General features: G+C 40.1%; 2 protein-coding genes across 3 annotated transcripts in view; one reads left to right on the top strand and one right to left on the bottom strand.

Annotated features, from left to right (window-relative positions):
- Nucleotides 1-17,500, top strand: part of LOC143027740 (rap guanine nucleotide exchange factor 6-like) — a gene marked incomplete in the record, with an annotated part of 504,609 nt that overhangs the window by 39,505 nt on the left and 447,604 nt on the right.
- LOC143027386 (histone-lysine N-methyltransferase SETMAR-like) lies at nt 11,660-12,190 on the bottom strand. The gene has a single exon (XM_076188669.1). The coding sequence runs from the start codon at nt 12,188-12,190 to the stop codon at nt 11,660-11,662; it is 531 nt and encodes a 176-aa protein (XP_076044784.1).

Genomic DNA, 17,500 nt, shown 5'->3' with positions numbered 1-17,500 from the left:
GTGAGAATGTTACGATAGGCAAGAGGAAACACAGGAAACTTAATCTGAGTTTATTCGTGACTAGTTTCGCAGTGAACAACTTTATTAAGGGAATGGTATACAGGACGAGCTTTACTTTTATTTATTTTATTCATTATTGTTATTAGTATTTTCTTTGTAATTCACTACCAAAACTCCTCCTGTACGCCATTCCTTTGCGAAAGTTTCTAATTGTGAACTAGTTAGTGTCTCAGGGTAGACCAGTGGTTCTCAACGTGGGGCGTACGCCCCCAGGGGGGTAATTTGATTTTTAGGTGTTTTGGTAATCAAAGTCTATGTTCTTGTGATCTATAAACCGGTTCTTATGTTATAAGACAATCCACATATATTTCAATATTCTAATGTATTTTTTCTTTTTACTATCTATGAATACTCTCATTAGATTTAACATTTTTTATTATTTTAATACCACTTAATGCTTTTCCATTTTTTTTAGCAATTTGTTGCTCAGAACTTTAATTGTCTTTGGTTTATTTAATTTTTTTCCATTGATGCCATGTTGTTTTGAAGTTTGTTTATGCCTATGATTTAACAAACTTTAAATTCTAAGTAGAAAGTAAAAGTTTAAGAATCAAATCAGAGTATCGGTGTTTCAAGTTTCTTCACCTGAAACGGAGTTCATTTTTTAAATAAGAATTATATATCACCACATGGGGGAGGGGGGCATCAGGATTCTAGAGGTGATTAGGTGGGGCATGGCCAAAAAAAGTTTGGGAAACACTGGGGTAGACACAGGAGGGCGTTCTCATTTGGCAAAAACAGCCTTTAATGCAGGGGAAGAACGTGCATACAGTTGGAGGATGTTGCACTGGTTTTGTTTGTGTGTGTGTATTGCCTGAATAAGGAATCAGGCTCTACGTATAGATCTGGGGGAGGGGCTTCGCGCTCGTGAAGCAAGAGGGTAACTACCGAAGGTAATCTGTGTAATGTGTTCTCGTTTCGAGGGAACGCGGACGATTGAGGCTCCCTTCTGCGAGAGGCGGACACGCGAAGCTCCTACGGCAGAAGCGAGAAGGGGGGACGGGTCTTCGTTTCCGAAACGGTCGACTTTTGATTCGAGGAAGTTGTTTGAGCGAGTTTACGTTCCTCTCGGGAATTGACGCGGGTGTGTCGAATGAACCTGTGTGTATGTGTGTGTGTGTGCGCGCGTGTGTGTGTCTGTCTGTGTGCACATGCGCATGTACACACTTGGCCAAGCCCTCTTAGTAATTGGATGAGATACTGTTTGCCATGGTGCAGTAATATGTGTGTGTATGTATGTGTGTAATTCGCCATGGTCTTGGCTCACGTGTTGGACTCGTGATCAACAGGCATTATCCTCCCTAATGAGAGCTCAAGAGTTCATATATGTCCCAACCTATGGGTAATACTGTGACCTTGTATATACGCACATTGTGTGTATGTGCGTATATATATATATATATATATATATATATATATATATATACATATGTGTGTGTGTGTGTGTGTGTGTACACACAAACACAGCCCACTTGCAAATATAGTCGAAGCGTAGGCGCTTGTAATGTTAGATCGTAATGTATGTTCCCCCGGCCTCTCCTGTCTTGTTTGTTTATATCCGCGCGCGGCCCTTTCCGTAGTCTCTCCCAATTTTTGTACTCCGCGAAATGGAACTACATACTGTGTAGGCGAACGCCTGCATGCCCCGCTTCCTAATGCAATTCTGTAGAGAATATATTCCATTCTGGGTTTCCGGCGGCGTTCAAAAAGTATCCGGCGGAACAGAGCCTTTGCTTGCGGGGGGCGCAAATGAAAGGCTTCGGCATTCGGTCTCGGATCGGATAACCGGATGGAGTGCCGCGCCGGTTCCTGGTACTTGGGTGGGTGGGGGGGGGCTTTGGGGGTTGGGGGGGGTGGCTTTGGGGGTTCGAGGGGGGGGAGGCAAGAGAAGCCCCATTGGGTTCTTTGTTCTGTAGCGGGAGACCGTGTTATCTGGTTCTCTTGCGATCGGTGTTCGGTTGTTCAAAGTTGGCAAGAAAGTCTTTGGTTTATTTGGTTTATTTATTTATTTTCATTTCTGTCTCTTCTTTCTTTTCTTTCTTTTCTCTTTATATTCTTTCCTTTCCTTTTTCTGTTCTTTTGTATTTTCTTTCTTTTCTTTCTTTAATCTCTGTTCTTTCTTTTCTTTCTTTTTCTGTTTTTCTGTTCTTTCTTTTCTTTTTATTCTCCATTAGAGAATTCAGAAGCTGTACCCATAAAAACACTTATGATAATTCATTTATTATTATATTTCTCGCGAGACACTTTAGAGGCCGTATTTAGAACCACTTTTAATGGCTGACGTCACTTTGAAAGTCATAAATATATTTCTAATTACTAGAAGTATTATGGATATTACCCACATTTTCTTTTATTCCTTAGACCAGCGTTTCCCAACCCGGGGCGCTGAAATCAATTATAGGGGGTGCTGAGAAGTGATGTACACAAAAATCACATTGATATATGCATCATTGATTACCCAGTTGTGCATATTTGACTCTTTCCATGCTATTTTATTTTTCTAGTGTGTTCTTATTTCTTCTACAAACAATATCGTCAATTTGTTTCAGCTCTTTTATCCTTTCAATAACAAGATGGGTGCTGGACTGCTTAGACATGACAACAGGGGATGCTATGGTCGGAAAAGGTTGGGAAACGCTGCCTTAGACGTAGTTATATATCTGCGAAGTTGACGTTCACGAATTATGCTGGTAACTAGCCTAGACTGTGTCTGACGGAGGGACGCCGGATATGGCAACAGCGGTAAGACACCGCGACCGTGACGAAGGACCTCAAAACTTCAACAAGTGAACGTAAATAAACTAAACACGACACATGGGACGAAAGGAAACTGGGGCGAATGTAACACTGTTGCAAGGACAATTGTAAAATGTCATCACGGTCTAATGTTAACAGTGTTATTTCATGAACTGTATATGTAATCACTGTGCTGAGCAATTTTATAGACATACGAATTGACAGACATATAGACAGAGACAGACAGATAGCCAGACAAGCAGACGAGAGAGAGAAAGAGAAAGAGAAAGAGAAATCAGAAGAGAGTAAAGTAGACATTGAGGAGATATGAAAAAATAAATGGAGAATGATGTAGAGTCTTAGACAGAATCGAATATATAAAGTACCTCATCATAGCGAAAGGGTTGACCGAAGTCCTGCATCCAGCTGAATAAAATCACCTGACGATAACCAGAAGGAAGTTTATAAAGAAGCTCACCATAGGGAAAGGGATTTATGAATATATTTTTCTATTTATTTAATTTAGTTATGTATTTGTTTATTTATTTATTTTATTATTTCTATTTTAATATTTTTTTATTATTATTTTTAATAAAGAAATAGGAAAGGAAAGAGGAAGTACTCTGGTATTGTGGTACACTGTAGGAATTTTTTTTATTGCAACCGCAAGACGATTTTATTCAATTCAAGAGGACATCGTTGTTATGGTCTGCAGTGTACCAGCGTTTCTATCCATTTTTACCGTAGCGAAAGGGTGAATACTCGAGTAACCTGGTTAACGATATCTCAACCCAGTTTAATTTAACCCTGTAAAGATATGGTAGTTTATTAGAGTATCTTTTCTTCACTATAGTCATAATTGATTGTTTAAGGATATTATGGTACCGTAGTTTGCTTGAGTTGGATTAAGTGTTGCGCGTTTGCCAAATGTCCCCTAGTCAGTAACGAGGATATAGACACCATAAAACGAGAAATGTGGCACCGTCGCGGGTGTTAAAACGAGAAATGTGGCACGTCGCTGGTGTGGGTGCGTGTGCGTTTTGATGGTAATGGAGATGAGTTCGAACCTTCATTCATTCTTTCATTCATTTATTCATTATCTACACACACACACACACACATACACACACACACACTCGTATTCGTGGTGATGAGATCACACCATGAGACGCTTCGGTGCAACGGCAACTTTTATTTATGCTTTGTATGCTCGGATAAGTGGCTTATCGGTCGCCAGTGGGGAATCGAACCCGGGTACAAATAAGTACAAGACGAGTTGGTGCCACGGTAATTTTGTCATATACGTGCACACACATACACACACACACACACACACACACACACACACACACACATACACACACACACAGCCTCGTGGCGCCGTGGTTAGAGTTCTCGCCTGCCACTACGGCTGTCCGGGTTCGAATCCCGACCAGGGCTGAAATAATTTTAGTATCGCTGCGCTGCGGGTTGTTACTCTAACTCTAGTGAGCGGGGAGTTGGGTATGTGTGTGCGTAAGGTCATAGTATTACCCATAGGTCGGTCATACGAGCTCTGAGCTCTCATCCGGGAGGTTAATAACTGTTGACCACGAGTCCAACACGTGATCCAAAGACCATGGTGAATCATACACACACGCGCGCGCGCGCACGCACCTGCACAAACAAATGAAAGGCAGTTAAAGGTCCCTGAAATTCAGTGAAGCGTACGACGAGGTAATTACCCACTGGAAAGGTAATGAACGAAGGGACACAGTGTATTATTATGACCTTGTCCCATTCCACCTTAGAAGATTTAATCAAATGACCCGAGCTGTACAAAGGCATTGGTTCTTAGTGACAACTCTCATACGTAGCAAGAAGGAGCTGAGTAGCTGCGACCGAAGCCGTCACCTTTGCCCTAATATGCGCTTAAGGGATCGTTGGGGGACGTAACAGTCACTGCTGGGAATCTGAGAGGAGTGCGGGATTTGAGCCCACAGTTAAGCGAATGTGAGACCAGAACCCTTCCGATGACGCCATTAAACGTACAAACGTAGTCAGGATATATATATATATATATATATTATATATATATATATGTGTGTGTGTGTGTGTGTGTGTGTGTGTGTGTAAATATATATATATATATATATGTGTGTGTGTGTATATATGTATATATATATATATATATATATATATATATATATATATATATATATACATACATACACTCGTATACAAACAACTAACATGTGTCAGTCTATCTGTCTGTTTATATACCAAGGGCTCTTTCCCCCTTATTCAGGAGGTAGCCAAGTCAAGTGTTCGTCAATAAAAACCTTTGCAATACATTGTAGTATAGTGTTGGGAAAATACATTATGTTCTGTGTAACGTGACTAGTTGTTGTATGAACCTTAATATTTTTGGGGGGGGTATTTTTTCCTCGTAAATTGTTGAAATCGTTGTTCCTTTTATTATTATCATTATCATCAACATCATTGTCACCATTATTATTATTATTATCATTATTATTATTATTATTATTATTACTATTATTATTATAGACTTATTGTCATATATGTCCCTATAGGTGCGTCTACCCTTCGATTAATATAATTTCCACACATTGCGGCTTTTCCTTCCCCATTGGCTTCTCACTAATCAGTAGGGAATGACCTTCCTCTTGGTCTCTTAATAAGCCAAAGCACGGGGAAGGTTTCTGCAGAAGACGTAAGGGCGAAATCGGTGAGCGGACGTGGGCAAGAATCGAACTTATTGCTTGCGGAGGAAACGTGGTCCCTTCTTGCTATATATTCCGCACACGGGGAGACTCCCCCACCCCACGTCCTTCTCCCCTTTGATGGAGGGGGGCTAAGTGTTGGGGGGAGGGGAGAGAGGCACCAGCTGTTTATTTGGAGTACTTAGACAGTTGAGACGAGTCTGGGGCCGCTCCCCAGACGCCTGTGACCAGCTGCTGGCCGACTTCGGGGACGTTCAGGAAAGACCTCTTAGCTTGTGGAGTGGTAGTAAGGTAGGTCAGGATAGGTCGGGTGACGCTGAAGGAAGGCTTACATGCGCGTGCGCGCGCACACACACACACACACACACACACACACACACACACACACACACACACACACACACACACACACACACACACACACACACACACACACACACATAAACGAGAGGAGTGGGCTAGTACGGAAAAAATAGTATACGTACATACCTACACATGCATATGTACATACATATATACGTAAATACATACATGTCACATACATATATACGTAAATACATACATGTTACATACAAAGATATGTATATGCATATATACAAACATACGCAAATAAGAATACATACACATTTACATTAATGCACACAGAACATGTCGTCACGTCAGACTTCTCGTATGACCTTGTGACGGTCTGCTGACTTAAGTGACTTACGTGATACCCCCCCCCCCCCACGAAGATGTTATCGGGGAGGGGGAAGGGACCTGTTCTTCAAGATGTTCTTCGAGAAACCTGTTCCTCGGCAATTGTTTTGCAAGAGGACAAGTTGAGCCCAAGCGACGAAACGACGGCTGAAGTTTGGAAGACGAGGTCGGGTTGAGGATGAGGATTGAGGATAAGGGTCCTCTCGTTTTCCCCCTCTCCTCCTTTCATCCTTCCCTTCATCCCCCTCCCTTTCCCTTTATCCCTCCCTTCCCTTCACCACTCTCACGCTCCTCCATTCATCCTATCCTTCCCCCATCCCTTCCCTTACCTCTCTCTTTCCCCTCCTTTCCCCTCCCTTCCCCATCCCCTCCACCTCCCTTCCTCTTCCATCTCCCATCTCCCTCCCCCTCCCCTTCACCCTTTCCTCTCCCTCTCCCCACCCTTCCCCCTGCCACTCGGATCAAACTTCCAGTGACCCGACCTGACCCGGCACGAGGTCTCCCTAGTGGACGGATCCGGATGATCTTGGTCAACAAAGGATCGAGGACCCTTCGAGGAGGCCGAGGTCGGCGCTCACCCGAAGGAGATTGTTGGGGTCTTATTTTAACGCTCTTAAACTCGGGGGTGACCTACTTAAACCAGACGGTTTCATCAGCTGAAGGGCCGTTGGGGTCAGTATGGGGTCTCGATCGGTTGAGGACCCGTTTTGGCCCGAGACCTCCGCCCTACACCCAAAGAGGGCCCTCTGGTGTTAGCCAGAATACAAAAGAACGTCGTTGTAACATGGGTGGTAAAAGTTCGGTCCATGTTTGTATGTGGTTCATGGTGTGAATTGCAAAATGATTTGTTTATTTATTTGTTTATTTAAAGATTTTTTTCCTATGGGCTTCGAACTCTCTCTCTCTCTCTCTCTCTCTCTCTCTCTCTCTCTCTCTCTCTCTCTCTCTCTCTCTCTCTCTCTCTCTCTCTCTCTCTCTCTCTCTCTCTCTCTCTCTCTCTCTCTCTCTCTCTCCCTCTCTTCCTCTCCCTCTCTCTCTCTCTATCTGTCTGTCTGTCTATCATATAGTTTCCTTTTTCATATTTAGTCTTTGTTAATCAGGATCAATCCTGATTACGGCGTAGTACCCGAAACCCATTTCCATTAATTATTTATATATTTCTCCTTATTTATTTCTTTACTTTTGATATATTTATTTTATTATCATATTATTTTATTTATTCATTTATTTATTTTTTTGTAAGGGGCACCGTCCTAGTCTCCTGATAAGGAGCTCGCGACCGAATTATGAGCGTACTCTTTTAGCCCCCCTTACCCCTTTTCCTCACTCTTCCCCCCTTCTCCCCCCTCTTCCCCCCACATTCATTGTCCACTTAGCAAATATATGTGTCAGTATCAAAATCAGCAAAAATAACAAAGTTCTTTTGTAAAATATTTCTATTTTATTGTATATTTCATTTATATCACTGTCGATTTGTTTATTGTTACTTTATTTGTTTGATTATTATTATTTATTCATTTATATTTATTAGTATTTTATATATTATATATTTATCTCTTTATTTCATTTATTTATTGTTTATTTATTTGTCTTCATTTCATAACTATTATTTATTTATATATATTATTATCATTATTATTAATGTGTTTTTGGCTACCTCCCTTGTAAGGGGAAAACCGTTGGTATATATATTTATTTATTCATTTATCTATTTCATTTATATATTTATTTTATTTTATTTTCAATTCGCGGCCCTCACACCCACGCGGTCCCCATTAGCTCTAGAGGACCTGGTGGCCTACTTCGCGTACCGCGTTGAGTCATCACAAACTGCGGGGCGTCTTTTCCCAAACCCCCGACGCGGTCGCGGGACCTGGTCGCTATATTGGGGGACAGTGCCCCCCTCATCCATATTTTTTATTTTTATTTGTTTATTTGTCCCCATACGTGGGGTATGGCGTGGTGATGTTTTGGGTCGATTTTTTTTTTATCGATTTAGTCTCTCCTCCCACAGGTCCATCCCCCGGGGGGGGGAATGGAGAGGAGCTGCTATTTTTGTCCTCTGGGATGTTGGGAACGCCCAGTGCACCGGGGGAGAACTATATTTCAATGTTGACCATTTGTTCTTTATTTTGTTATTTTTACTGATCCCCCTTCAACCCTGTGGTGGGCATTGAAGACTTTGTTCTGGTGAAGGCCACATGGTTTGTTCCCTTAAGGAGGATCGGGGGGGCGCTGGCCCCCTTCCGATCAATCCTGTCAAATACCGAGTATATTTTATTCTATTTTATTTTATTTTCGTTCTAATGTGACCACTGCATAGGTGCATTAATAAAAACTTTCTCTATCTCTCTCTCTCTTTCTCTCTCTTTCTATCTCTCTCTCTCTCTCTCTCTCTCTCTCTCTCTCTCTCTCTCTCTCTCTCTCTCTCTCTCTCTCTCTCTCTCTCTCTCTGCCCCCCTTCTCTTTCCCTTTCTTCAACATTAGTCTTGGAAGTACTTCATAGACATACAGATAAAGTTCATAATAAAAAATAATTTCCTCGTGTGCGCGCACACACACACACACACACACACACACACACACACACACACACACACACACACACACACACACACACACACACACACACACACAGTGTTTGTTCGAGTGTTGGTTATTGGTGATACATATCCCGCACTTGTCGTCAGTATCAACACCTGGTTCATATGTTTCTGCGTGTCTGTGTGTATATATGTACATTCATACATGCGCATATACACACACACACACACACAGACACACACACACACACACACACACATATATATATATATATATATATATATATATATATATATATATATATATATATATATGTATATATATATACATATACAGAGTACATCACATTACGTACACTCATACATACATATACATATATATATATATATATATATATATATATATAATGCGTACATACAACACGTGCTTAACGTACATATATTCAAATGCACAAACATATACACGCACACATACATATATATAGAACACGCCTCTTTACATACACACATCCATTCGCACATATACATACATACATGCATGCTTAATACGTTGTGAGTGCGCGCTAGCTTGTATATATGTATATTCCCATCCCAACCATCCACCCATGCCAGAGAGAGTGTGGGTGGGACCAATATCCTCGCCCCTCGTACATTGATCGAGACGCCGAGACCAGGTAACGGGCACAACCCTCAAACATATGAATTTTTTCACATAAAATGTGTTTATCAAGCCGTGATATTTTATTAAGAATATTGACTTATGGTCATTGATGGTTCCAACAGACCCCATTCACGGTACGATTTGGTCTTCAGGCCGCTGGGTAGATCTGGTCAGATCCGACCAGAATTGATCGTATATGTTGGTCGGACCAACCAAAATCGGTACACACACGATCCAATTGGGTTGGATCGGACCCGATCTGCTCGGCGGTCTCAAGGCCAGATCGTATAGTGGATGGGGTCCATAACTGGTACAGACAGCCAGAACTGGTTTATCAATAGTGTGGTTAACGAATGGAATAGACTTAGTAAACATGTAGTGAGCGCTGAAACTGTTGGTTGTTTTAAGAGAAGGTTAGATAACTATTGATGGAGAAGATAGGTGGTAAAGGATATGGAACTGCGTAGTGTAGGCCTTATGGTCTCTTGCCGTCTCCTCCATTCTTATGTTCTTATATATATGTTCTTCCATTGTGTCTTCCATATCTGCTTTAACCACTCCTATGGCCGTTGTCGGTTCTCTGGGGGCCTTGGGTCTTCTGCAGGATAGACCTGGGGCAACGGATGGTTGGATTGATTTCACTATAGTACGTCAGGTCAAGTGATGTCAGCGTCATTCCACGCTGACGTTGTGGGCGTGTCTCGACAGCAGGGGCCAGCTGGGCCCAGCTGTTATCACATGGTGCTTTGTTGTCTGATACGCGTACCGGGTACTGTAGCGTTGTTGGGCGTGGCACACTTGCAACCACTGATTTATCATAAGTGACTTTTTTATTATTATGATGATGATGTGGGTATATTCATAAGAGGTTATAAATACTCCCATACAGACAGGAGGTAGGGATGGTGGTTTTGTGTGTGTGTGTGTGTGTGTGTGTGTGTGTGTATGGCGGGGTTGATTCCTCTATCACGGTGAAAAAATATTAATTATTTTTAGTTTATTTAATTTTGTTTTATTACATCTTATGTTATTTTATTTGTTCATTTTTATTTTTGTTGATTTGTTTTATGTATGTTATTTCGTTGATTTTTATATTTTGTTATTATTATAATTATTTTATTTGTTTTATTTCTATTTTATTTACTTATTTCATATTTTATTCTTATTATTTTATTTCTTTCATTTTATTTCTCTTTTTTTATTTATTTATTCATTTTTTTATTTTTATTATTATTATATTATTTCTTTTGTTTTATTTTTTTTCTATTTCTTATTTATTCATTTATATATTTATTTTTCTTTCATGACTTTTGCTAGACAGATTGGATTAGCAGCGGGACTAATGGAAGCGCCGCGCGTAGAAAGGGAGTTACTATTTAACAGTGTTATATCCGGACTCGGTTTATAGGATATAACGCTGTTAGATACAACATTGTTAGAATGTGTTATATCCAATAAACTGAGTCTAGCCAAGGGTGTCGCATGACTCCATTTCAATGCCCGGCGCTTCGTATGTAAAATAGATGTTTCGACCGATGAAGATTCCTTTACCTTGGAGTCCATTCCACAGCTGAATAAAGTCGTCTTAAGACATCTTTAGGTATCCATTACATGTGACTCTGGATTAAAAAAAAAATAATAATAAAATAATAATAATAATAGTAATAATAATATATATATATATATATATATATATATATATATATATATATATATATATATTAGGTTGTCGCATAAGTTCGGTTTTATATATTTCCCCTCTACAATATCTAATTCTATTATCTATTCAATTTCTCTACAATATGTACATGACATTTACTGGAAAAGGCAAATACAATTATCTATTGTTTATTAAATAAAGTAAAATAAAATAATCAACAATATAGTCTCCGCCCTTCCCAATATCTTTACTCCAGCATTCCGGCAATTTTCGAATACCATCTCGGTAACAATTTTTTGGTTTTTGGGCAAAGAACTCGGAAATGAAAGTTAAGATGGCTGCATTATTCTCAAATATATGACCCGATAGGTGATTTAACAATGACCGAAAAAGATGAAAATCAGTTGGTGCCAAATCTGGAGACCAGGGCGGATGGGATAAGGCTTTGTCATCTTTGTCACTTGCGGCCGAGCATTGTCGTTTAGCAACAAAACCCGGTCATTTAGACCTGGCCTTTTTCCTACAATTGCTGTCTTGACACGTTGAAGTTGCTGGCAGTACAACTCTGTATTAATTGTCATGTTTTTGGTAGCAATTCATGATGAACAATTCCAGACTGATCCCACCAAACTGAAAGCAACACTTTGGCTTGATGAACTTTAGCTTTGACACAAGGTTTTGGTTGCTTGGATGAACTGACCCAGGCCTTTTTCTGCTTTTTATTAACATACAGGCACCATTTTTCGTCTTCAGTTATTACACAGTATAGGAATGAGCGATGTTGTTCCGTTGTCACTTGATGTCTGGACAACAACGATGCCGAAATTGATACTCTCTGATTTTTGTGGTTGTCTTTAAGGGTATGAGGAACCCATGCACCAAGTTTCTGTACTTTGCCCATCTTCTGTAGATGCCTAGCAACAGTTGCATGATCATATCCTATTGCTTGCTCGAGCTCTCTTGTGGATTGACGAGAATCTTCGTGAAGCAGCTGATTTAAGGCGTCTTCATCGAAAGCTGATGGTTTTCCTGAACGAGGTGCATCTTCCAGATTGAAGTTGCCACTGCGAAACTTCTTAAACAATTTTTGTGCAGTTCTTTCAGTCATCGCTTCTTCTCCATACACCTCGCAAATGCTCCTGGCTGCCTCAGATGCATTTTCATGTCGATTAAATTGAAAGAGAAGTAGGTGTCGGATTTTTTTTCAACTTGACATTCCATCTGAAATATAAAAAATATATATATATATATATATATATATATATATATATATATAAAGTGAAAATAAAGTGAAAAACACATAAATAAGAATACACGTGTAACAGATTAATACTGTTTTCACAAAAGGAACACAAAAAATGTTCAAATATACACAAATATGAAAAACGAATTTATGCGACAACCCAATATATATATATACACAGTTATAATATATATATATATGTGTGTATATATATATATATATGTATGTATGTATATATATATATATATACACACGTATATAACTATCAAAGAAGGACAGGTTGCACGGGTGTGTACCCAGAAGATGTTGTAGGTGCTTGGGTTGTAGAATAGTAGTTGCAGGCACATTGGCACCTCTTGGTAGACTGACGCAGGTTGCAGTGTTTGTACTCCAATGCGTTTGGTTGCAATCAATCCGGTCAATATTGGACGCAGAGGCAACTTCTCTTCTCCCACTCAGAGGCAGAGGCAAAGCAACAATGCAGTGACGCCTCCTCCTACTCCTCGTCTCTCTCCTTCTCCTCCTCCTCCTCGTTCTCGTCCTCCTCCTCCTCCTCCTCCTCCTCGTCCTCTTCTTCCTCCTCCTCTTCTTCCTACTCGTCTTCCTCCTTCAACTTCTCCTTCTCCTCCTCGTTCTTCTCCTCGTCTTCCTCCTCCTCCTCCTCCTCCTCCTTTGCCTCCTCCTTCACCTCATCCTTCACCTCTTCCTTCACCTCCTCCTCCTTCTTCACCTCCTCGTTCTCGTCCTCCTCCTCCTCCTCCTCCTCCTCCTCGTCCTCTTCTTCCTCCCCCTATTCTTTATCCTCCTTCTCCACGCCCTCCTCCTCCTCGTCCTCCTCTTCCTCCCCCTACTCCTCCTCTTACTCTTTATCCTCCTCCTCCACGTCCTCCTCCTCCTCGTCCTCCTCCTTCTCCTCGTCTTTCTCCTCGTCCTCCTCCTCCACTTCCTCTTTCACTCCTCCTCCTACTCTTTATCATCCTTCTCCTCGTCCTCCTCTTACTCCTCCCCCTACTCCTCCTCCTCCTACTCTTCATCCTCCTTCTCCTCTTCATCCTCCTCCTCCGCCTCCTCCTACTCCAAGAGTGGAGACAAGGGAAGTACGTCACGTGGAGTATTTAGTTGACAGATCATTTAATTCAGGTTTTTGTCACGTGATCTGACGTTTTATATATATATATATATATATATATATATATATTATATATATATATATATTTATATATGTAATGCTGTGGCGTTTTCTATACACTTTGTTCAGAGTGATGGTAGACGATTTTATTCAGGTGAGGGGTTGAACTCGGGACCGAACAGGGTCTCGATCGATCCAGGTCCCATTTCGTCCGGGGTCCACCAACTGTATGACTGAAGTTGAAGAGCTCAACATGGTCAATGATCCCTGAAAGGCCAATTATTTATTGATTTATTTATTGTATTTTATATTGTTTTGTTTATTAGTTATTTATATTCTTTAGTTATATATATATATATATATATATATATATATATATATATATATATATATATATATATATACATATATATATATATATAGACTTGTTATATTTGTCTATTGTTTTATTTTTTAGTCATATTCATTCTTCAGTTTTATATTAATTTATTTATTAATTTATGATATTTCTATATTGCTTTATTTATTAGTTATTCATATTTATTCTTTAGTTTTATGTTTATTAATTAATTTATTTTATTTTTATAATGCTTTATTTATTAGTTGTTTATATTCATTCTTTTGCTTTATATTTATTTATTTAATTATATTTGTTGCTTATAGTTGTTTATATTTATTCTTTAGTTTTATATTTATTTGTTTTATTGTACTTTTATATTGTTTTATTTGTTGCTTGGATTATTATTAATATTTATTTATTTATTTGGTGTATTTTCTCATTGTTTATTTACTTGTTTATTTATTTATTTACGTATTTGTTTATTTATTATCATTATCTTTTTCAAATTTGTCCCTTGCCCTTCGTCCCACTCAACTCCTTCTTCCCGAGGTTCATTTCTCAGCTGAATAAAACCGTCTGGCGCAGTTCTGTCCAGTGAGGCCCCGGTCCTTTGTCGCAATACAATCGTTAGCCGTCAGCCAGAATAACATCCTCTGAGGACTTTCTCTGGATGGAAGTATCGTGCGTGTGTATGTGTGTACGTGTGTGAGTCTGTGTGTGTGTGTGCGCATGTGTGTGTATGTGTGTGTGAGTGTGTGTGCATGTGTGTGTGTGTGTGTCTGTGTGTGTGTGTGTGTGTGTGTGTGTGTGTGTGTGTGTGTGTGTGTGTGTTTCGAGGTGTATTTACCCGGAGTTCAACCCAAGGATATTCCGGTCCTATACAGGATGACCATCCTTCCCCGTTATCCCCCAAGTAACTCCAGGAGGAAGAAGAAGAGGAGGAGAAGGAAGAGGAGAAGGGGACTTTTAGAAACTGTTTATTCCTGGGATGCTTTAACTACAATGGGGCTCAGGACTGACCTTTTGGTAGTGAGTCTCGCGAATGGCACGTGGCCGGTCGGATGACCACGTACATCGAACCGGAACCCGCGTGTGTCGAGTCGGCAAGTTGCACGTGACAGATCTCCACGTGCACGAGGGAGATCGACCCAGTGCACGTGGTGGGGGTCACGTGATGAATAAGTTCGAAGCGCGTGGAGGGTGAAGCCCATTGCACGTTGTGTCTCAGCCTAAAGTACGCGGCGAGTCAGTTCGCTACGTGACGGGTCAGCCTAATCGATGTGGCTTGTCAGTCTGTTACATATGGCTTGTCAGTCTGTTACATGTGGCTTGTCAGTCTGTTACATGTGGCTTGTCAGTATTTATTTTTTATTTATTTATTTATTATTTTTGTAAAAAGAAAAAAAAACCGTGCCTGTATCAGAATTAAAGAGAGGGAGAGAGAGAGACAGGGAGGAAGAGAAAGAGAAATAGAGAGAAAGGGGGAGAGAGAGAGAGAGACATGACTGGGCAGTGGCTGCAGCACCAGTTTCTCGTTTTGTATGTAAAACACAAACGGAATCGCATTGTATTTGATGGCCAATAACCAGCGAATCTATCCAGAGGACAGTATCAATAGAAATTAATGATGATAATAATAATAATAATAATGATAATAATAGTAATAATAATAATAGTAGTAATAATGATAATAATAATAATAATAATAATAATAATAATAATAACTATGCTGATGGTAATAATAATAGTAATAAGTGATCAACACTCCTTTGGAGATTATTCTCCAGTCACCAAAGAATGCTACGTGACTCTGGTCCATAGGGGTATGCAATTTACTCACCATAACACCACTCAGCTCGGGTGGGTGACAGGCCCATAAAGCTTAATATATATATATATATATATATATATATATATATATATATATATATATATATATATATATATATATATTTTGCAGTAATTCACAAGGCACACGTGAAAATAATATGCAGGAAAAAAAAACCCACTGGGAAATAAGAAGCTTAGTCCGAACGTTTTCGTCTATTTAAGACATTATCAAGGAATACACAGTTACAGAGACAAAGGCCAAGTGCTACTAAGCCGGGGTGACGTAACGTCATGGACCAAACGTCCGTATATGTAAACATCGGCTCTACCTGATTGTGAAGCATCTTGGGTGTACTTCCAATGTTCCTAGCTTGTCTTTTACTTTATGTATATATATCCACCTTTGTCTCTGTAACTGTGTATTCCTTGATAATGTCTTTAATAGACGAAAACGTTCGGACTAAGCTAATTATTTCCCAGTGGTTTTTTTTTCCTATATATATATATATATATATATATATATTGTAGTAATATTTAATAGCATTAGTAATAATATTTCAGCTGTCATGTAGTACATAGCAATGGTAAACATCCATGTTTTTATTCTGGCTGCCACTGTGCTATTTTATTCATCTCTGCTCGGCTTCCTCACTGCCCAGAGGGGCGAGCCGTTTGACCATGTGTCTCGTCGTATTGGATTTAGATTTGACAAATTTGGGTTTAAGAAGGAAACAGGCAAGAACTGGTTTACCAGAAGAGTGGTTAACGAATGGAATAGACTTAGTAACAACTTAGTGAACGCTGAAACAACTGGTTGCTTTAAGAGAATGTTAGATAACTTTATGGATGGGGGATGACAGGTGGTAAGGGACATGGAACTGCCAAGTGTAGGCCTTAGGGTCTCTTGCAGTCTCTTCCATTCTTATGTTCTTAGCATATGCACGTTGGGATTCATCCATCTACTTTGCATTGAAAGGGAGTTTGTGGTCATGGGGATATGTATTAACATAAACCACTTTTAATAAGGTCATGTCGGTGATTACTAACAGGCTGTGGTTGATTAATATAAATATGCAAGTTAAGGATAAATGAAGTAATTATGTTAGCTTTGGGCATAACTTTAGATCGTGTACGTGAGATTGTGTGTGTGTATGTGTAAGTCTGTGTATAAGTATGTGATTAGCCATTGTCTTGGATCACGTGCTGGACGCGTGAACGACAGCCACTACCCTCAGGGATGAGAACTCAGAGGTTAGATATGTGTGTGTATGTATGCATGCGTATTTATCCATACGTGTGATGTGTATATATGTATTGTGTGTTTATGTAAGTATAGTCGTAAGTACCAAATCTTTTAGAATGCAAGAACGGGAGAGATATATGCGAATTACGCACCCAAGGGACAGTGCTGCGGTAGACAGAGGACAGGAGGAGAGTCATGCGGTCGTTCTTGCCAGCAGTGAGCTTGCTCCGCGCTCGCGTCAGCGCGCGTTTTGATCGATACAGCACGTGGCAACCCGAGTCCGGTGCCCCCCCCCTTTTTTTTTTTTTTTCTGTCTCCCACCCGGACTCCGTGTTCTCGAAGACTCGATGTCAGCGACGCTGACAGCCTCTGACAAACTGTTTACGATAATGTCGTTCCTGTCAGCTACCAAAACACCTTGATTCAGGTTAGGGAGCGACACAGTTTGGAGTGATCGTACTATTTTATTTCTTTGTTTTATTATTATAGTTTTTATTTGTTGTTATTATTATTACTGTTGTTGCTGTGGTTGGATGCTCGCTGGCTGAGTGAGTTAGGGCATCGTTAGTTGCGGCTAAGGTTGAGATGATGGCGGTTCGAACCCTGCCACCGGCGAGTTTAACTAAGGGGATG

This window comes from Oratosquilla oratoria, chromosome 8 (assembly GCF_046742065.1).
Source record: "Oratosquilla oratoria isolate Oo_2021 chromosome 8, ASM4674206v1, whole genome shotgun sequence".
NCBI classification, from domain to species: domain Eukaryota; kingdom Metazoa; phylum Arthropoda; class Malacostraca; order Stomatopoda; family Squillidae; genus Oratosquilla; species Oratosquilla oratoria.
This window is presented reverse-complemented; position numbering and strand designations above follow the sequence as displayed.